General features: G+C 56.7%; 6 protein-coding genes across 6 annotated transcripts in view; 4 read left to right on the plus strand and 2 right to left on the minus strand.

The window, feature by feature from the left end:
• Window positions 1-2,568: 2,568 nt before the first annotated feature.
• On the plus strand, window positions 2,569-4,694 carry VDAG_03392 (uncharacterized protein; the record flags this gene model as incomplete). Its single annotated transcript, XM_009657257.1, has 5 exons — window positions 2,569-2,940; window positions 3,028-3,107; window positions 3,162-3,208; window positions 3,272-3,739; window positions 3,895-4,694. 5 exons carry the CDS (start codon window positions 2,569-2,571, stop codon window positions 4,692-4,694), a joined length of 1,767 nt encoding a protein of 588 aa, XP_009655552.1.
• Window positions 4,695-5,156: 462 nt separating this feature from the next.
• VDAG_03393 (scytalone dehydratase) lies at window positions 5,157-5,919 on the plus strand (the record flags this gene model as incomplete). Its single annotated transcript, XM_009657258.1, has 2 exons — window positions 5,157-5,397; window positions 5,461-5,919. Exons 1-2 carry the CDS (start codon window positions 5,260-5,262, stop codon window positions 5,917-5,919), a joined length of 597 nt encoding a protein of 198 aa, XP_009655553.1. The 5' UTR covers window positions 5,157-5,259.
• A 60-nt stretch (window positions 5,920-5,979) lies between these two features.
• VDAG_03394 (uncharacterized protein) lies at window positions 5,980-7,582 on the minus strand (the record flags this gene model as incomplete). The annotated part of the gene is made up of 1 exon (XM_009657259.1): window positions 5,980-7,582. The coding sequence occupies one exon, from the start codon at window positions 7,580-7,582 to the stop codon at window positions 6,347-6,349; it is 1,236 nt and encodes a 411-aa protein (XP_009655554.1). The 3' UTR covers window positions 5,980-6,346.
• Window positions 7,583-8,327: 745 nt separating this feature from the next.
• On the plus strand, window positions 8,328-9,019 carry VDAG_03395 (membrane-associated progesterone receptor component 1; the record flags this gene model as incomplete). The annotated part of the gene is made up of 2 exons (XM_009657260.1): window positions 8,328-8,497; window positions 8,560-9,019. Exons 1-2 carry the CDS (start codon window positions 8,445-8,447, stop codon window positions 9,017-9,019), a joined length of 513 nt encoding a protein of 170 aa, XP_009655555.1. The 5' UTR covers window positions 8,328-8,444.
• A 1,480-nt stretch (window positions 9,020-10,499) lies between these two features.
• Window positions 10,500-11,582, plus strand: VDAG_03396 (uncharacterized protein; the record flags this gene model as incomplete). The annotated part of the gene is made up of 1 exon (XM_009657261.1): window positions 10,500-11,582. The coding sequence occupies one exon, from the start codon at window positions 10,500-10,502 to the stop codon at window positions 11,580-11,582; it is 1,083 nt and encodes a 360-aa protein (XP_009655556.1).
• Window positions 11,583-11,960: 378 nt separating this feature from the next.
• Window positions 11,961-12,845, minus strand: part of VDAG_03397 (mannitol dehydrogenase) — a gene marked incomplete at both ends in the record, with an annotated part of 1,639 nt that continues 754 nt past the window's right edge. The window contains 2 exons of the mRNA XM_009657262.1: window positions 11,961-12,048; window positions 12,122-12,595. Coding sequence (XP_009655557.1) covers window positions 11,961-12,048; window positions 12,122-12,595 — 562 coding nt within the window. The remainder of the gene's footprint in view (window positions 12,049-12,121; window positions 12,596-12,845) is intronic.

The raw sequence follows: 12,845 nt of genomic DNA on the forward strand, positions 1-12,845 counted from the left end.
AGCTGTTTGGCTGTTGAGGAGAGTCACGATGGGAATCCTGGGCACTCGTCCGATCACTTTGACCATTCCGGTCCTTGCCCATGAAGGTCACCGAGTCGCTGTAGAAGGACGTCTGAGATGGCTTGGTGGTGAGGCGATGCGGTTGGTAGTCTCTAAGGTAGCTCTTGTACCTCAACGCCAGTACCTTCCCTCCATCACGATCATCCAGCTCCCGGCGAACTTGGTGGGCGCACTCTGCTTCGGCCCACCCTGGAGACACGGAAAGAATTGCCCGAAGGAATTGAACATTTTGATCTGCGGCTTCTTTAAGCTGAGGAATCCCGTGCTTCTCAACTTCGATACAGAGTAGGATGAAGTCGTCAACCCACTTCTCATGGTCCATCTTCTTGATCATCGCCATATGCTCCTCCCAGCGCTGGCGAATGTATTGTTTCTGTCCCATGTCGGAAGGGGCGAAGTGGTCCTTCAACGCCTTGAGCCACTCCTGGCTGCTTTCCTCGTTCATGAAGACGGCCGAAAGGCTCCTGTCGACTGTGTTGAGGATGTATTTCTGGACCTCCTGGAGGCCCGCTGACTCCCTGTTGTAGATGTCCAAATGGATCTTGTACAACGTCAGCAGTGTGCTGAGATCTCGCGTCTCATCTTCGAATGACGGTGCTGTTGGCTTCTTGGCCCTCTTGGGCCGCCTGTCAGCCTCTTTGTCTGGGTCGACTAGATCCCAGGCCTCGTAGGAGGTCGCCACGGCTCTGACGGAGTTGAGCCATGTCCTCCATTCCTCCCTCCTTGTAAGTGTCACTCTGTGCTTACCAGAGTCCATCTTGAGGATCCCTGGGCGTTGTCGGAGACCGTCGGGGAGGTCGTTCGATGGTCGCGACTGATCGCGTGTATGTTGAATATCATCAATTGACCCCGCGTGTACTCAAGCCCTAGGCCACACGTCTCGGAGGTTCAATTGGTCTTGAGGAGCTGATTTCTCCTGCTTCGATGTGTCGTGGAGAGATGATCGCTCTCCTGGAGGATGTCGGTAACGGCCCTTGGCCAGTGGTCGTCAATGGCGAAACGTCGCGTCAATTGACTGTTGAAGTGCAGCGGCGATTCAGCTGTAGACAGCTTCGCAGCAGGCGTATTGGCCGTAGGCGCCCTGCTGTAGATATCGAAGGTCAAGGAGCTGTATCGTCGCCCGGGCTCATAACTGTCACCACGGAATTGAACAAAGTGGATTGATTGTTGTTAAGGTACAAAAGGAGACTTCCAGAAGTCCAAACGAAGGTAATTGGTCAGATCCAGCATCGGTAAGGAGTCTTACCGGGGCGATAACGACAGAACAAATGCATCAAATGAGGACTCCACATTTGGGATGAAAGTACTCCTGGGTCACAGAACAGAACCTTGCCTGATCGGCAACAACAGTTCTATGGGAATCTTTATCGGATAAATGGATAACGTCGAGTCAGTAAGATGCAACGATGTTGTTCTAGTCTCTGGGTAAGATTCTGGACCCTAACCGACTGCCGGATTAATATACGCACTTAGGAATCGCACGAAGCGCGCTATCCACTGACGTATCGCGTGTTAAGTCACTCGCGAAGCGAAGGGTTCCCTTCGGAGCGATTGATGACCCGTCTGGTTTTGGCTGCTCCGTTTTTCTTAATCCAGCCTTACGAAGACCACATGGTGAGACACCAGCACACCGTCGGTCTTCCGCCAATCGTTGCTTTCGCTATAATTTTCTGGCCAGGGATCCGAGGAGGGGGAAATCAGACACCTGCTCGCCCTGCAGGCACGGACGCCCATTCAGCCACCCCGCTGCGGTAATCTGAGCAAAGGCGTGGAGGAGGCGTGGAACGGTCCGTGATCTGAGTTAAGACGACGCCACGCCGATGACACAGACAAAATACCATGGGATGATGTGAATTCGAGAGTTCGTTCAAATAACTTGGCGCACCTTTTTCATTTGGTGTTGGCGACGCTTGTGTGGCCTTCCATGATGCCTGCGATCTGCCCGGTCACGACTCCTATGCGCTCTCCGCTTTGTGTTACCGACGAAGACGCCAGCGGCCTTCGAGCCGAAAGCGTGTTCAGCTCCGTCTGCACCTCCTCCGACTTCACAGAATCGAGAACCAGCGACCAGGAGATGGGGTGTGATACTGCATTTCCGATCAGGTCTGATTGGCTCCCACCAAGGCTTCAACCTCTATTCATCTCGCCAATACCACCTTTTCATGCAGACCAAAAGCCACACATCCTTCTAGGCTCGGATGGACAACTCCATTGGCCCATTGGCCCCCAACCCCCTTGTATCGATTTCCTTCTCGTCGAGAGACCACGCTGGTTCGCAACACGGGATAGCCCAACTACGGGCTTCTTTGGCCCCCAAGTTTCTCAACGCATGTCCCTACCTACCTTCCTTAACGATGCCTCTCATCTGCCGGGTCAAACTATGATTCTCGTTCCAAGGTTTCCCTCTTTTATCGACGGAGGGCCTCGCTTCACGACCCTTAAGAACCAACGCTCTTTACGACCTCGTGCAAAAGCAGCGATGTGAGCTTCCGTCTCCAAACACCCAGCATGGAACAGTACCCTGAGCAATACCCGGATTACTCTTCGTTCGAAGATGTCAGCTTTGATTTCGACTCGGACCGTAAGGTGCCGCTAGATCTCCGCCTCCCAGAAACAAAACCGGAACCTTCGCCTCTCGTCACGATAGACGAAGTGCAACTGGTCCCTAAGCGCAGCTTCTGGGGCCACTGTCGCCCGATATGGCTCCCACTGACTGCGTGGCTCGCCAGCGCGCTGTTCACAGTTCTTTACTCACTATTCATCCACAAGGTTCTCATCAGGAGGGACCCCAAGATCGGCGTCCTCGTGTTTGAGGCGTCAGTCACCAACTTGTTGCTCTCGATCTTTTCTCAGCTCTATGCCATGGTTCTGTGCTTCATGGTACAGGGACTTTTGGATGCATTGAGATGGTCGTTGTCTTCGAGGGTTGATGGTAAGGGGGGGACTTCGGCCTCAAGCTTCTTTCAGCTTAGTCCGGCGACCGACTGGTTCTCGGTGCTCAAGTTTATTCTCGACAGTAGGCTCAGGAACACTTGGGGCATATTCAGGTAGGTCTGCATCATGAGAAATGATGTCCAAGACAATGTTTTAACGTTGAACAGACTTGCTCTGCCATTCATGGGCCTTGGCTTTGGTTCCGTTCTCAAATGTAAGCAAGCCACTTGCATGGCTTTCGTTGTCGGTTCCAGTACAGCATACTTACAAAATCCAGTTCAAAACAGTTTCCAGCACCATTTCATTCAGGATGGACCTAGCGTTGCTGTCTACGCTGGCACCATTCCGCCGGATGTCAGCGTGCTCGACAATATCCCCGCATCGTACATGGCGGGGTTCTTCGACACATGGGCCCAGCAGCTCATGAACTATCCCCGATACTCAACAGCATGGTCGATGGAAGGCTGTGAAGGAAACTGTTCCGCCATCTTCCTCCCCGGCGGCATGGAGATTGCTCGTAAGGTTGTGCCGTTGATGAACTCGACCATCCTCCAAGGAGGCACCTTCAACGACGTCGACTCCATCAGCATCATGCGAGCACCGGGCCTCGCAGCCCGCTTTGATCCACTGCCTGCCGACTTCCGCTTCGATATTGAGAAAGAGTGCGCTGTATACCTCACGCCTGCAGGCATGAGCGATGGCCTGCAGATGTGTATCAGACAGGTCGGCGACTCTCTCGCCGCAGGTAAGACCCGAGCCAACCAGACAATTGATCTTCCTCGCTGACGCAGTGCTCCCCAGGCTGGAGAGCTTGTCCAAGTTTCACGCAGCTCTACGGCGAATGTCCCCTCCCCGAACGCTGGGCCACAGCACCACTGCGCACGAAGACCCTCATGACAGTCTACCGCCAGAACGCGACGACGACCTACGATCGCAGCGACCTCTCAATCAAACACGTCACGCCGACATCCGAGCAGGTCCTGCAGCCCATGTCGGCGCCCGAAGCCCTGCGGATCTGGCGACACATCTTCATCCCTACCGCAGAGGCAGACCTCATCGACCGCCAGTCGATCAACGTAACGATTCATCGCCTTGCGTGGAAATATCGCACCTATACCGAGTTCTTTCCCGATCATGACGTGCCTGTCGAGCAGCTGCGTAACTTCCTCGCCGTGCCGCTGCAGTTTGGCATCACGGCGCTGCAGTATGCCAATTATACCATGGCGCTGCCGCCAGAGAAGCGGGCGTTCCCGCCTGAACTATTGACGGTGGCGACGGGAGGCCGGTCCATCATGAAATTTGTTGGACCGCTGTGGACGGCGTGGGTGTTTATCGTTTCGGGGGTGCTCGTCACCGTCCTGTCTGGCTGTGGGTTCTGGTACATCTTGGTGCAGGCGCACCCTGTGCCACGTCCATCCGGCATTCTGGAGGTCGACTTCGCCGTCAAGCTCGAAGATGTCAAGGCAAGAAATGGCGAGAGCAGTGTTGGAAGCTTCTCAGAGGTGGCAGAGGAGATGCACTCAAGAGAGGACTACTCGGCGTGGTCGATCATTAAGTCGTTGAGGGATAAGAGGATAACCATGACGCCTCAAGCATCAAATGATGATGCCATAGCAGAAGGGAGGTACATTCCCGTGTTGCAGGTGCTGCCGTCGGGCTCGGGTGGCTCTGCGAGTGCGCCCCGAGAGGTGGGTGACTAGGTTCAGTATGTGTCACGGTAGCACTGGTATGATTGGTACACCTCGCAAAGAGAATCCCAGGTAACGATTCCGGGACCGAGATTATCCCATTGTGACCGACCGGGACTGTTGTGGCCGATGAAGCATGCTCAAGGCTACCTTGGCACTGTGGTGTGACGCAGCGGTGACTGTCCGTCATCTATGTGGTGCCTGTCACCCGCCCTTGCATTGGAACAGACTCCAACTCATAGCACGCAGTTCATGTGACGGGAATCATTAAAGAACGTCCAAGCGCGACATAACTACACGATATCGGGGCCACATACAACTTCGGCTCTCCCCACCCAAGTCCGAAGACAAGGTGCCGGCCTCCGGAGTGGATCTCCGCAGCTCCGCCGGAGTCCGACCGCCGCCACGGTCATAAGGGCGGTCAAATCGTCTCAAATTGATGTTGGTAGCCATACAAAAGGTGACAGTGGTCAAGGAAAATGCACGAATACCTCTTTGAAGCTCAGATTTCCAACTTTCTGCAGCTGCAAGAACTCGACACCAGCGCCACCGCCCAGACCCAGCTTCAGCGTCCACCATGGCAGCAGCACCCAACCCCGCCAACATCACCTTCGACGACTACCTCGGCCTCACAACGGCCTGCTTCGAGTGGGCCGACAGCTATGACTCAAAAGACTGGGACCGCCTGTCCCGGTGCATCGCCCCAGAGCTCCGCGTATGTCTTCTCGTTTCACTCCCAAGCCTGTGACATTGACAATTCTGATGCTTCAAGTGACAGATCGACTACCGCTCGTTCCTAGACAAGATCTGGGAGGCCATGCCCGCTTCCGAGTTCCTCGCCATGATCTCCTCCCCGAGTGTCCTCGGCGATCCCCTCCTCAAGACGCAGCACTTCATCGGCGGCACCCGCTGGGAGCGCGTCTCGGACACGGAGGTCGTGGGCCACCACCAGCTGCGCGTGCCGCACCAGAAATACCGCGACGCGAGCATGTCGGAGGTTCTCGTCAAGGGGCATGCGCACAGCTATAACAAACACTGGTATCGCAAGATTGACGGCGTGTGGAAGTTTGCCGGCCTGTGCCCCGAGATTCGTTGGAGCGAGTACGATTTCGAAAAGGTGTTTGAGAGCGGACGGGATGATTTCGGTGCGAGGGAGGAGGTTCCGGCCGTGGAGTCGGACAAAGAGCCGGGGCTGGCTGTTGTGGAGAGGGAGATGGCGATTGCGGCGGCCAGTTGAGCTGTGGACTCGGGCCTTCGAGGGTGACAGCACGGGGGAAAAGGAGACGGCGACACGTTTGAAAGATGGAAAAAGATGAGTATTTCAAAGTGAGTTGACACCAATGCCAAGCGATTGCTTTCTTATCAGCATGACCTGACTAGAATCGCGCACAAACTACTGCTTCCCCCATGCCATGATTACATAGACTGGACAATGGACATTCCCCTCCGCCCTTACCCAAGGTCATCCTCAATCATGCAGCTAAACGTGAGCTTGAAAACTCTTTTCACACCTAATGGGGCCCATTCATCATGACTCGAAACCTCTGACGTGTGCTCAAGCGATACTTTGTCTTATGAGCTTTCTCGAAGCTTGCGACTACCTACGGCAGCCGAAGTTCGTTCACATGATTGTTCCGTTAGACAGTTCCTTCTCGGTGGCGACCTCATGAGGGTTTGGAAAGTCTAAGCTTGGAACCTGGCGTTGAACTGGTCGACATTTTGGGTTTGACTGCACTGTTGCTTGGTGTTTTCCTTGTCAGAGGTGTACTGGCCGGGCTATGAGCTGATGTCTTGATGGTTATCTTCTGCAGGGCTGGGTGTGAGCTGATGGGCATCGTCCCGGTTAATGGGTTGCTGGCCAGAGGTGGGTTGACTGGTGTCTTTGTCTTTTCTGTCTCACGCGCTGGCACCTGAAGGCTTGACATGCTGGCAGTTGATAGTGTGCTGCTCGCTGGTTGCTGAGCTGGCGCCTTACTGACTGGCTTCTTTTTAGTCAACCAGTCATTGTTAAATGGCTTGAGCACCAGTGGCTTGATTTTTGCTTGTGAAGGACGCTCCGCTCTATCGACTGTGGTCTTGCTCGCCGGCTTGGGGATGGTTGGCGTCACCAGATCTAGCACCTGAGTGGCTTCTGGTAAGGCGGCTGGTGTCGGGTTCGTCCCTTTGACAGCCAACGTCTTCGCCGTCGAGGTCTTGGGGGCTGTGACCTGGACAGTTGGTGTTTCGGTGGCGAGGCTCTCGGGAAAAAGTGGCGGGCAGACAGGCTGTTCACTGACAGGTTTGCTCACAGGCATATTCGGGGCAACAGGTATAGTGTGAGCCGGGCTTTCGAACACTGGTTTGACCGGTACTTTGCGGAGAAACTTCTTCACCCGCCCAGACGCTGTCGTGGTCTCCACGGGCCGCCAAACAGAGCTGCCCCTTGTCCGAGCAGTCGCCCACAAAAATGGACGCTTCGCCTGCGGCGCGTCGTCCGTGCTAGCCTGGGCAGTTGCTTCGGCAGAAGCTGCTGTCTCCTCTGCTTCCGTGATGGCCTTGAAAGCAGCCTCCCGCTCGGCCTGGCGGGTTTCGAGAATGACATCTTTCCAACGCTCGACCATGGCTGCTGCGGCGAGCGAGTCGCGCGGCAGGACAACTCGGCGCGGAATCTTGCCGTTGGTATGGGCGCTGTCAACGAGACCTTGGAGCCTGCTGAGGGTGAAGAGCGAGCCGCCAACCTTGACGACGATGGCCGTGCCGCGGTTATCACCATCGCGGCGAGGAGGGGGTCGTCTTCGGGGCGCAGCACGACGAGGATTGCGCGCTGAGGGCAGTGAGGGATAACGGCGGTGGATGGCGGGCCGGTTGGCAATATACTTGATATTCCCAGGAGACAGGCTGGATGTTCTTGCTGAGGCCATGATGGACGTTACCAGATACTGTTTAGTCAGGAGTCGAGGGGAAGGCAAAGCAAGAGGGTGGAGGATGAAGAAACAGCTGCGAAGGCGAATCGCGACGTGCGCTCAGAAGGTACTTATCCAACGTTGGAAGGCTTGGGAGGATGGATTAAAAGTCCATACCCCGATGGTCAAAGACCAAATACAAAGGCTGATCTCAAAGGAGCCGCCGAGGTCAAAGGATTAGACCATAGTGAGGCTTGACCATGGTGCGTCAAGTATTTACCCCAAGATCCTCTTGACCTCCCTCGGAGTTCTTTTTCCGTAAAGACACATGAAGCAAACTTGACCTCATGATTGGATCCATTCGCATACTGCATCACAGGTGGTCGGTCGTGGGTAAGAAGAGGCATCACAGTGACTGCGCCAAGACCTTCAGCAGCTTGTTCGACCATTCCTCAATCGTATGCCATGCGAGGGCAGAGAAGGGAGTTCGTGGGCGATCTGACCGAGAGACAAATATGACTGAGAGAGAGAATCCGTCAGTTGTTCCGACATGCGCATGAAATTCCTGAACATGTCAAGATAAATAGGCTTGAATCAAGATGGTTGTGATCGAGAATGATCAGGCGCAGATGGTCATGTTCCTGTCACGTGACAAGCTTCAATCCAGCCACTCCCATTGGTTGGAAGCTCCAACACTCAGAAGCGGAGAGCTCTGTCCATGTGCTGATGCGAGACAGAATGTTGGGTGTCGAGATGCCGAGGCACCACCACGATCATCACAGCCCCGATCCTTCCGAACATCCTTTCAAAACAACTACGTTGCCCAGCCTTTCCACAGCCTTTCCAGGACACCGACTGCCCAAGGGATCGAAGCGTCAACATGGATTACGTTGAGCAGCGCATGTCGCAAGAAGCGGCCAAAGAACCCTCCAGGTCCGTCTACCCCTCCTCGACCCTCGGTCCATCCTCCAACTGACAGAGGACTCTTTCTCCAGCGGCGCCTTCCTGACCCCCCTCAACGTCCTCGTCGCCCTCCTCGTCTTCTACACCCTCTACTCCCTCTTCCGCCCCTCGCCGCCGCAGACTCTGCCGCGCGAACCCCCGGCCACCGTCTTCCGAACCTTCACACCACACACGCTCCTCCCCTTCACAGGCAAGGACAACAGCCCCGTCTACCTCGCCGTCCGCGGCCGCGTCTTTGACGTCTCGAGCGGGCGCAACTTTTACGGCCCCGAAGGACCCTATGCCAACTTTGCCGGCCGCGACGCCTCGCGGGGTCTCGCGTGTGGGAGCTTCGACGAGGACATGCTGACCAAGGATCTCGACGGGCCGCTCGACACGCTCGAGGGGCTCGGGGCTGAGGAGATGGAGGCGCTACAGGGCTGGGAGGAGAGGTTCGAGAGCAAGTATCTCGTGGTCGGGAGGTTGGTTCCCGTTGGGCAGGAGAAGGCTTAGGGATATGCATTAGGGGGTGGCCAAGGCATCGTTGCCGGGGGCGCGATTTGTCTGATGAGATAACGACTGTTTTTTTTTTTCTTTTTTTTTTCATCTTGCCCTTTCACCATTCTTCGTAACCGCCTGGACACGCGTGTGGTTGGTCATCTCGTTTTGGTGATCGATCATCAACCAGCTTCATCCTACAAACCAAAGTGGGCCCTCCTCAAGAGCGAGCAGTCCAATGCCCAGCGCCCCACGCGTGATTGATGCGTCCTGGCCCGTTCGAGATTGGAAAGGTCAGAATCTGACAGTCCGTTGCGGCTCGTGGGGCAGAGCAAGCCAGGGGTCTCGTCCGTCAGCAGGATCCAGGATGCCGCCATCCATCGCCAGGACAGAGCGAAATGATCGTTTCCCTTTGTCTTGTGATGACGCTTTCGGGAACTGGGTCCCAGTTGCCAGATTGGCAACGGTGAGATGATGAGGCGCAATTGGGCGTCTGCTGTGCGACAGCATTCCTCTCCTCATCCCTCCGGAGGCCCCAGCGTTGGGATCCCTTGAAACGGCGTCTCGCCAAGGTCGTTCCCAGACGTGCGACGAGCCGGTGAAAACGGCGCATGTTGACACCGCTTCCGTACATGGGAGACTTCATTGTTCGTCCACCGCGATGCGATCGCGAAGCGAAATCATGGCAAGCGGGCAAACCGGCCAGAGCCCATCTCCGCTGTGGCTGGAGCCGGGCTGCCAGCACAGCAAAAAAGACCCAAGCATCGACAGCCAAGACCCTTGGAGGTGGGAGGAGCCGGCATCTCAGCTAGTGGTAGTGCTAAAAATACGAGGCAAGGGGAAGCCAACAGACAGGACTGGAGGACATCCCCCGAGGCGGAGGCTGAAGGCGTGGAGAGCACGCAGAGCCCTGGTGCTGTCAGCACTTTCAAGCACAGAGCCCCACGGTCCGGTAAGACTCAGCCCCCCTTCCTAGCCTTGACGGCCCCCTTCTTAGCCTTGACGACGGATCGAGTTGGGGGGGAACGGGGGGTCGGAAAGGGGGGGTGGAGGGGGGACCATCATCACCACGTTGGGCCCTGGGCTGAGAATGTTGCCAGGCTGAGCCCTGCTTTCTGGGAGGACGAGCGACATGCTTTGGGCTAATTTGACCGTCGGAACGGGTCGTGTTTTTCTCTTTTTTACTGAGCTGGTTCCCATTTCTTGGGTGGTTGTGGGATTCACTCCTTTTCCCAACCCCTTGATGCTCATGTTGGTGTTCAATTGAGGCTTCTCGAACTGATGAACTGGACCGTGGACTTGAGGCGATCGACGATACCTTGAGCGACGTAAACGACATTGGACCTGAGCGCAATCAGACGACTTACAGCCAATTCGGCGCAACATTCGAATACGGCCTGAAGCTACTGCGAGTAACGAAACCACGAGGCGCATTCTACCATCACAGCCTTCTTTACACGCCTCTTAATCAGCATCATCACCATCAATCATGACAATGTCTCGCGCACGAAGGAGACTCGCCTTCGTGGCCTCTCTGATTCTCCTCGTATCCCCGTCCCTCGCCCAAACCCCCGAAAACGACTTCAGCCTCTACCCCTCCTCGGCGCGACCTTGTCTCCTCGACGCCAGCGACCGCTCAAAATGCAAGGGCGACGATGTCCCCTCCAACAACCGCTGCCTCTGCAGCAACGGCGGCGACTTTGTCACAAACGCCGCGACCTGCATCGGCACCGACGCGCCAGACACCCTGCTCACCGTCTACACCACAATGCGCACGGCCTGCAGCGACTCCGGCACCGAAGTGAGCATCTCCCAGGCCGAATTCATGGCCCTCGGCGCCAGGGCGAGCAGCATGGCCGCGACGGCCACGACGACGAGGAGCTCGCCCTCTGCCACGGGCTCGACGACGACGACGACAACAACAACGGCCGTCAGCAGCGAAAGCAGCACCCCCTCTGATGTGCCTGTCGACACGGGTCTCTCGACAGGCGCCAAGGCAGGCATCGGCATCGGGTCTGCTGTCGGCGCCGCCGTCTTCATCGGCTTCGCGGCCATGGCGTGGCGGTCGAGGCGCAGCCGCAAGGCGCACGACGAGGCGCGACCCATGCTCGGCGCGGCGGGCGTGTGGCATGCCGGCGGCCAGGGGGGACTGCGCACAGGAAGCCCCGAGTTTGCGGCGACGCCGGAGCAGCAGGCCGCCGAGGCCGAGGCAGAGGCCAAGAAGTGGCGGCCCGTGTCGGAGCTGACGAGCGCGGGCGGCACAAGCCCCGGGTACCCCCCCTCTTCGTGGGCGTCGCCGCCGCAGGCGCAGGCGCAGGCGCACCAGGCTTGGGGCCAGCATCCCGATCAGGCCTGGACGGGGGGGCATCTGTCGCCGCCGCTGCCGATGTCAGGGCCGCAGGGAGCCGTGCCGGCTGGACACGGCTATGGGCAGGATCCGGGCGTCTACGAGCTTGCCTCTGTTGCCGTTGACGCGGCTCCTGTGCCGAACCAGCCGTCGGCTGTGTATCATGCTGTTGAGATGCCTGGGTCGCCGGTACCGGAGCAGTACAATAGTCATGGGAGTTGGAGGCCATGAGGGGAAGCATAAGTGGCGAGTGTGTCTTTGGCCTTGTTTTTCCTCTCTCTTGGTAGGCGAGGCGTTGATCTGATATGGGCTCAACGTACATACCTCACCACCCCAGCATAGCGTAGCATTTGACTATTACGTGGATTTTTTACTTCATTTTCACTCGTCCACCCGAATTTACTCATTGTGCTTCTCATATACGTGGGCTTGCCCTGTACAGGAAGTGCCATACCCATTTATGCGTGCTTCTCGTTGACCAGCACGTACCTGAACCGAGCCTTGCCGGCGTCCATGTCGAGGATGGCCTGGTTGGCTTCTTTGAGCGGCCTCGTCTCGACCCACGACTCGATCTTCTTGTCTGCCGCGAGCTGCAGCATCTCCGCGATATCAGACGGTGAACCGATACCACTGCCGCCAATCTTGTACTGGCTGGCAAGCAGTGTGAAGGCGTTGATGGGAGGGAGCTCTCCACCGTCTGGTGCACTGTTGAACCATGTCAGTTATTGACGCGTCGATGACGTACGAAATGTGAAAAGGATAAAACGTACCCAACCTGGATGAGGGTACCGCCGACTTTGAGGAGGCCGAGATAGTCCGTCAAGGGCATCTTCGGGCTCGAGACGGTCGAGATGATTAGGTCCAGGGTGCGGCCATTCTCCTTGGCCCAGTCCTTGTCGTCATCTGTCGCGATATACGCATCGGCGCCAAGGCTCAGCACATCCGCTTTCTTCGATGCTTTTCTCGAAATACCAACGACCTTGTCGGCGCCCAGCGCCTTCGCGAACAGAATGCCGTAATGGCCGAGGCCGCCCACGCCGACAATGCCCACCGTCTTGCCAGGTCCGCAGCCGTTATTTCGAAGGGGTGCGAAGACGGTGATGCCACCGCATAGCATGGGCGCCGCGGACTCGGAGGACAGACCGTCTGGGATCTTTATGACAAAACGTCCGTTGGTGCGGTTATAGTCCGCATACCCACCGTAGGACTTGCCCTCGTCGCCAGGGTACACAGAGCCATAAGTGCTGACCTGTTAGAAATTGACGTGTCAGATCATGAGAAGACATCTCCGACTCCCGATATTCTTCGGCCCTGGGGGCCACGATGCATACGGGCCCGGTGGGGGGGGGGGGGGGGGGGGGTCAAACCTAAAACTTAGTTGTTCACCTTTTTTTCGTTTGTGCAAAAAACGTCTACACACCGGGCTGATTATTGTCCCCGACATAGGGGCGGATAATAGCATCAACCTTGAGGCCACCTCTGGGCCGGGAGTGG

Source organism: Verticillium dahliae, genomic scaffold (genome assembly GCF_000150675.1).
Source record: "Verticillium dahliae VdLs.17 supercont1.5 genomic scaffold, whole genome shotgun sequence".
NCBI lineage: Eukaryota > Fungi > Ascomycota > Sordariomycetes > Glomerellales > Plectosphaerellaceae > Verticillium > Verticillium dahliae.